The sequence below is a fragment of the Eucalyptus grandis genome, chromosome 9, assembly GCF_016545825.1.
Source record: "Eucalyptus grandis isolate ANBG69807.140 chromosome 9, ASM1654582v1, whole genome shotgun sequence".
Lineage (NCBI taxonomy): Eukaryota > Viridiplantae > Streptophyta > Magnoliopsida > Myrtales > Myrtaceae > Eucalyptus > Eucalyptus grandis.
The window spans coordinates 36,471,860-36,479,858 of NC_052620.1; the positions used below are offsets into that span (position 1 = coordinate 36,471,860).

Sequence of the window (7,999 nt, forward strand, 5' to 3'; positions counted from 1 at the left end):
TAATGCCCTACGTACTCATTTTGTTTTTGTCAAGCTTGTGCCTGCTCAAGCAGAGAAAAATTCTCGTGCTCCCTACGTATCATTGAAATTACTTCGTTTACAGGGGAAATTCGAGCGTTTGTCATAATCCTGGGGATTCTGCAGTCTGCAAAGATGCCATGGAAAGATCTAGGTTCATACCACCAAATGAGTTCAGAAACAGATACGTTCACACATTGATCCATGTCAATTTTTGATTACTCAACGAATCTTCTCCTGCTTTTCAAAGGTGATGCTGCATATTGTGACCTATCAAGCATATCTCCAACTTATTGGGACCCAACAACGAGTTAAGCTTAAGCAGCCTAATAAATTCGCATACCAAGGTTCCTCGCTTTTGTCGACCAGGACTACCAAAACCCTGCCGGGTGCATAAAGAATCTGTCGATGATGAGGAACAAATGCTTCGTTTTTTCATGATTTAGCCAGTCAATTACATCAATGCTGCAAAATGCTGGTGGGCAAATTCAAGAAAGTCATCGGGAAAAGGAGCAGGTTAATTGTAGCCTCCTCTTAATAGAGGAGGAGCAGGAAGAAGAGGATCCTGTTGAAAACCCGATCAATATCAAGATCGAATGCATCAGGCTTGAGCTCTTGCATTGCTAGTGAAGTCTCTGCATGTCTGGCAGCTGCAGTCACTAAAGCGACATATTTCGCAACCAAAGCACACACACGAGGTGCAACCTTTACAGGTCGGGGAGCGTGAGCAGCCTCTATACATTCTGCGACTTGCTCGTTCCTCATCATTATCGCAAGTTATTCTGCTAAACAATAAGTAGCCATCATAAATTTGCCCATAGGTAAATATTCATAGAGATGCGTGGTGCCCATTCAACACAGAAGCCAATGCATATGCATTTACATGCACAAGTAAATTCTTTCCAGCTACAAACAGCATTTGATGGGATTAAAATAACATAACATTCTTGCAGAACGAGAATAATGGCTGGTGGGACCATTTTACAGTAAATGCACGTTCAACACGCCAGAAACATCATGACAGTAATTCTCCCAAATGACAAACTACAATGTCGGAAATGCCATGGAACAAACCCCATACGCACACAAACCACAATATGTTGAATATTTCACTTTTAGCTACAGTCCGTTGCACTGAAACCTGTATATACTCTTGGTAGAATGGTAGTATAGGAAACCAAACGACAACCAAGGATTATTAAGTCTGGTATGGTTATTGACATCTAATCAACGTTTATCAGGCCATTTTACAATCAAGTTTGACTAGATCATAATAGATGACGTATATCCAAGCAAACAATTTAATGCCTGCTCTTAGTTAAATTCAGTAACAATCATATTGAGCATGGGGACAAGTCACATCATATAATGCCTGACTAACAAAAAAGGTGATGCCACTAGTAATCCCCCGCGTGAACCATATATCTGGTCAATGCATACTAACAATCTGCTATCCCAAATTCATGTTCCCAACATCCTGTATGAAAATAACCATCACAATTTGCATGAAATAGTAACTGTAGTACTATTTCATGACCAAAGAAGTTTTCAGTTTTATAGAGTATCATGGTCTATAATTTAGCATTATGTTAAGCATATTCCAACCTATAGAGTCTAGATACAACACTCAAATCTTACAGTCAATTGAAATTCTATTGTGTTAAGTGATGCGGATGCTACCCTACCATGCAGCTGCCTTGTCAGTTGTCACAAGGGAGACTACATGGCCTCCACTGCTCCAGTTGAAGAGACCTTCTTCTAGGTGCTTTCGTCGGTTCATTTGTGAAATCCAGGGATTTACAGGCTTCTTTGTCATCATTGGCTCAGAAATATGACACGGTAAGTTCACCTATAATCTGGTTGTTTTACTTCTAGCTCCAATAAAAACAATGAAAGAATTTATACCTTGGTCATACTCAGAAAACAGATTTCTAAAATGATTCGTGCCAACTAAACTCTAAACTTGAAGAAACGGCTGAGAACTTTTGCAATCACACAATATCATGTCCTACAGACCCAACTAAATAACAATTATCTTGGCTACATAGACAAGGAAAAACTTGTGTTTTAACCAGTCGAATTAGAAGATATTGAAAAGTGCGATACTTGTCAATAGCCTCAGGACAGAAATGGGAAGGATGCTAGTAAACTAGACAGAGCAATTTACTATTCCAATATCTAACAGTTGCAGCATTGAAGCTCCCAAGTGGTTTAAGCTCAGTCAGCAAAATCAACACGCGAAAATGTTTAATGAAAGTAAGGTGTGACAATGTAGACACCAATTATGTCACATACCTGTCATATGGATGGTCAGAACATTGCCAGTTCACATCCAACGTGGCATCATGATGTTCTCGGCACTCCTCCTTTGATCGCAGACGGAACCTTCGCTCCTTGTTGCACTTGTTACAGTGGATAAATTCATCACGATGACAAACTTTTCCACTGGATTTGTGTGAGCCGTTACCATTCTTTGAAGCTTGATTGTAGTATTTCAGCAACACAGTTTTTGCCAGCGGAACCTTCTCCCCACTGACCATGATCCAAACATTGTTCTTCCATTTCCTAGCTGTTTCTCTTCCAGAATGCTTTTCAAACGCAGCAGGAGTCAACTTGTCTATCCATTAGAATAACCAAAAAACAATCACTACCGCAAAAAGGAGGACCTTAGGCTCTCTTGGTTTGAGTATTGACTAATGACATCTAAGAAAACGGAAGATCAAAGACTGAAAAATACTGAGTATATCCACAAGTGATATTATATGAGTGCATAAAACTTGTAGGTCAACGACACCACTCGGGGCAGAGTAAGAATCATAGGGAGACCAGAGAATGGCACGCCCACGTTTTCACAAGCATTCAACTTTTCCTCAACACGGCATACGAGGAGAATCACAGTCAGAGATTGTCACACGATGATAGACGTTTCAACTTTTCAAACTTTGAGATAAAGCGGGTAGATAGATTCTGCATCACTCACTCTGAACTCTGGAGCAAGCCCTCCTGTTCAGAGAAAGGACTGCATAAAGGCAAAGCCTTTCAAGGAATGGAGAGAAGATATTTAGTTCCCATATTTTGCTTCTCTTATCCAGTTGAGGATATGAATGAAGGAGCCACGATATGGACATACACTTAGCTTGACCTAACTCCTAAAATAAGGACGCTTTACTTATTCGAAAATCTTAAGCTGTCAATATGAGTACTCATTGAATCTTTAAGCTCGTGCATCAGCAGAATCTAGTACTGCCTCATTCTAGTGCACGAAAGCGTGACCACACCGATCGAACCACGTTCATCAAGCAAGTGCCACGCGACAAGATTCCACATTACCTCGCTCTGTTGAGAACCAAGAACAGAACTACAAGGGAAGAAAGAGATACACCCAAGTACCCCACGTGGGGATAAACAAAAGAAAGAGAAGACCGTGCAATGCTGGTCGCATCATTTTATCACTCTTCCAATACGAACTCCTCGACGATCGAAGAAGCATATGTCTCATTCTCGGCTACCTCCAGCAAGTCATACGTGTTGCTGCAGAAGGGTCCTATCCGGAAACCCCAATGGCACCCGCGAAGAAGCACACTCATTCAGACATATCGACATACACTTGAAGCACATTCAACATGCACAGGGACCAAATTCGCGGGCGCGCTCGACATGCAAAAAAATCCGAACTTTCTCCGTCGAAGAGGAGGAGAAGAGAGAGTTTACGAGGGAAGAGGAAGAGGGAGAGCGAGAGAGAGGCTAGAGAGAGAGGGAGAAAGAGAGAAGGACGACCTTCTTGGCAACCGGGAGTGCACTCGCAGGCGATTTCGAGATCACCGTTGAGGAAAACCCTAAGCCTACCCACGGCGTCGCCGTACCGGTGGCTGGTACACCCGCACGTCACCTCCACGAACTCCTCGCCGCCCTTCACTCCGCTCATCTCCCGCAGCTCCTCCTCGCTGAACAGCACCGCCGACCCACACCCGCTTTCGCTCTCCACCGCACCATTCGCCATCTCTCCCTCCCTCCTTCCCTCCCTCCCTCTCTCCCTCCCTCTCCCCAAAGAAAGAGAATCGACCCAATAGCAGACACCCTCTGCCGCGCGCAAAGAAGCAATCGGAGGAGGAGGGTCGAACGGGTCGCGACGGACGTGGGCAACGTCGTCGGCCGAAAAGCCGGCGAATACTGAGAACCCCTAGAAAGCGACGAGGCGTCTGTTGCGGGAAAACGCTGGTGGGTGTGTTGTTCTTCAATAGGGAGAGAGAGATAATGAGCTGGCGAGTAGATGCAAATTTCGTTGGGCTGGACAGTACAGTAAGAGAGAGAGAGAGAGAAGGGCTTAATGGCCAAAAGGGCTAAAATGCTACAAATGCTATTGCTGCATGACATGACATGAGAGAGAAAGTAGAGAGAGAGAGTGAGTAGTCTTTTGTTGTTCTTTGGTGGGGAGGGGTCAGAGCATCTCTCGTCGATATGGGGGAGAAAGACGAGGTTTTCGAAAAGGGCACGCCCCTCCCTCCTCCTCCCCCTCTCTATATCTTCTCGAAAATACATGTTTTTGTTTTTTCGCGGATACAGATGTTTTCGTTGCTGCTGCTGCTGCTGCCGCCGCTGCCGCTTCAGATGCTGTTGCTGCTTGCAGCCGCTTTTGCTCTGATTTCCAGGCGAGGACCCCCCGGCCCTCGGCAAGAGAGAGAAAGAGAAATGGAGAGGGCGGCCTCGGTCGTCCAGCGTTTCAAATTTTCAATTTCCTAATCTTCGCAGTTTCGCGTTCGGTCGCGCACGGATCGAAGTGGGGCGGAGGCGATCGGATGGACGTTTCATCTGAAGGCGCGCTTTGAAAAGACGTAACTCCAAAACATGTCCGGATAACATTTGCACATGTATATATAATACACGGAGACGGTGGAGGAAGGAATGGAAGGAGAAACGGCTTGTGCCCTTGTAGAGATGACCGTGCCGCCCCGCCGGCGACGACACCGCCCCCATCGGCTATCGCTGTGTGGCGGTCGGCATTGCTCGAATGGACTCTAACGTGGTGGTCGCCCGAGATCTCTCTTTCTGTCTCTAGGCATGTGTATGTGGGCACACACATGCTTTGCCTCTATGTGGCGGTGAGTTTAAGTGTTGGGAACTACCGAGGCTTCGTCTGTGACAAATGAGACCACCATCACGGTTGTTGCTTGTTCACATACGACCACCCCGACCATGTTCAAGTGTTAAGATGTCTCTCTCGATGATCTCGTGCGATCGCTACGAGTGGGTGATCATAGACGGCGATGATCTTACAATTACAAACCATATTATATATTTCGTTTGTTTTGCAGAAAATGATAGATTGTAATTTTTGATATATTTAGTATTTTTATTATTGATAATAATTTATATCTAAATATTTTCATACGTGATAAAAATATTTTTTTCAAATATTTCTATAAAAAATGTAAACAATTGTTTACGAGAAATTATTAATTTTCGTCGAACAAATGAAACCACACTTTTCGTTTGACTTTTCAGACCACATCTCTATATCGAGCGAAGAAAAGATTGATTATAACAAATTCAAGAAAAAAAAATTATTATTCCACTCTAAGGCAACCTCAGCGCATCACACGATGGGAGAAATGAAAAGCATAAAACGGAGGCCAAGAAATTGATTTTCCTCGTGTTGCTCAGAAATTGCAGGAAGAACAATCTTGACAATTGGAAGAAATAGGTGGAATTTGAAATTCATGATAAAGATTGGGTGAGTCGTAATTTTTTATATGAATTTTGTGAATGACTACTTTTAAGTTAGCCGGTTTAATACCCATTTAAAGAAAGATTCGAATTTTCAATGCCTCCTTTGAATTCCGCCCTTGAAAATCAAATATTTTCTTACTAAAGTATACTTAACAAGTTCTTGGAACATTCAACCATAAACCCTTTCGATATTCAATTCTCCAATTATTCATATTTTCTCTCGAAATTGGGAATTACCATGTGGATATAAAATCATCTAATTTGCACGTCATCATCTTTTTTATCCCTCATTTTTCTTTACCTACTCTTTCTTTCCTCATGCGATTCTTCGCTTTCTTTTGAAAACTTTATTTTCTCATCCAAAAGCAATATTACTTTAATTTTCCACGGTATAATTCATGCGTTCAAATTAAAAGAAAAATGCAACTTCAGCGATACAAGAAAAGGCTTCAGCCGAAAGTAAAATGCGAGGACTTCTATAGCACATAAAAGATTTAGCTTTTTCTCGGTGGCTGTGTTGAAACTTGACTCCAGTAGCTTTTAAACATAAGAACCCATTTTCGATATCAATTTAATTCACCCATTATAGAACCTTTCTTACTGAGAGATGGTGATGGATTTGACTGATCAATGAATTCACACCATGCATCACATTGAATTAGATAGACAAAACTTTCGTACCCGACAAATATGTATAGAGAAATTTGTCACGTTTCATACTGTCGATCTGACTGGTGGTGTTTTATTACGAATTTCACTCAAAGATCATTCCATTGGGAGATGAGTGATGGAACCCTAAGTTCAAATCCCTGTCAATCACAAAGATAGTTTGACCAAAAATCTCGAAATTATTGGCATTTGTCATGACATTCAACCACTTGTCATGACAATTTACAATTTGTCATTCATGCCACTCATCGAGTAGCATTCGAGAGCTTGGATCCCATACCGAAAGGGGTCAACTACTTAGGTAAGTTTCTATCCTGAACTTTTTTTCCTAAAGATGTAAATGCATTCTCTCTTTGCTAATTCAAGCATCAAAGGGCCAATTCGAGCAGAAAAATCCAGACACCCCAACCTGTACTCGCGAATTGCAGGTCAAATCCTTGAAAATCCTAGTGAATCCTTGAAAATTGATTTGAGCATCGACACTCCTATAATGGAAATTAAAGTAAACCTTCACCAAATCTTTTTTTTTTTTCCGATACGTGAAGGAACCCTGGATATCAATACTTTCATTATGTACCAAACGAATGCTTATACAGCAAAATATCACAATTAGCATGATATAGTTTAGTAAAAAATATATAATCGATTAATATTACTTATTAGCTATTGTTGTTTGGTTGACTGATACATAGACATGAACATTTGCAGAATATCATACTAAAATTCCAATATATACAAAATCTTTTCACTATATTATATTGTCAAAAATAAAGCTGTTGATAGGACCTCCACTAGTTTTCTTGCATTCATAAGGCAAGTTTTCTCCTCTTCGCTCTCGCTAGCGAGAACACCATTAACGTGCAGGAGCACCAAGAATACCAAGCAGAACCCAATTTTACCGTACTGGGATATAAACTCAATATCCGTTTATTTCGCGGAAAATGAATTATTTGAAAAACACTTCCCTCATATGATTGTTATAATGGTAGTTAGGGAATAAGCATCAGCTAATTCTAATCCTCAAGCTGATGAAAAAAGTTTTCAATATGAACAACAATTTTTATGTAAATATTTTCGTGAACAATGAAAATGCTGTTCATCCATTTATTGCTATAAATAATATAAATAATTATTTTTAAAATAATTATTTTTAAATTACTTATTTTCTGCTAAATAAACAGAACCTGATATTGCAGTTATTCTCAAAAGCATTTGTTTAAGCATATCATATATCGGATGCATTGATAAGAGTAGGAGCTAAACTATGGAGTAGCCTCCATTTTCGTGCCACAAGCCCGCACTTTTTGATACAATCTCAGCAATTTGCAGCTGCTGCTGATTAAAGTAATAATGCTTTCTGCTTGTCCAGATCTCCAAAAGACGATGGCTGCTACTTCTTTGTCTGGCCTGCGTTTTAGAATCATAATCTGTGCACGTCTTGATCGCTCTGCCTATGCTGAAGATGCCATCCTCAATCCAAGAAGGCCTTAGCACACGATCTTCGCACCTTTTGTATTGGTATTATCCGAGTTGTACTTATCGATGAAGCTCTTTTGTTAGGGCCAGGATCGATGGAGTTATAACT

At 41.2% G+C, this 7,999-nt stretch overlaps 1 protein-coding gene across 2 annotated transcripts; it reads right to left on the minus strand.

Annotated features, from left to right (window-relative positions):
• Positions 1 to 390: 390 nt before the first annotated feature.
• On the minus strand, positions 391 to 4,753 carry LOC104424866 (protein ULTRAPETALA 1). Of its 2 annotated transcripts, none has more exons than XM_010037389.3 (3): positions 3,796 to 4,753; positions 2,314 to 2,635; positions 391 to 803 (listed from the first exon to the last, which is right to left on the minus strand). In XM_010037389.3, the coding sequence occupies exons 1-3, from the start codon at positions 4,016 to 4,018 to the stop codon at positions 620 to 622; spliced, it is 729 nt and encodes a 242-aa protein (XP_010035691.1). In that variant the 5' UTR covers positions 4,019 to 4,753; the 3' UTR covers positions 391 to 619. The 2 variants fall into 2 exon arrangements, with proteins under 2 accessions (XP_010035691.1, XP_010035692.1); XM_010037390.3 differs by having other exon boundaries at positions 391 to 800; positions 3,796 to 4,541.
• Between the last annotated feature and the right edge of the window lie 3,246 nt (positions 4,754 to 7,999).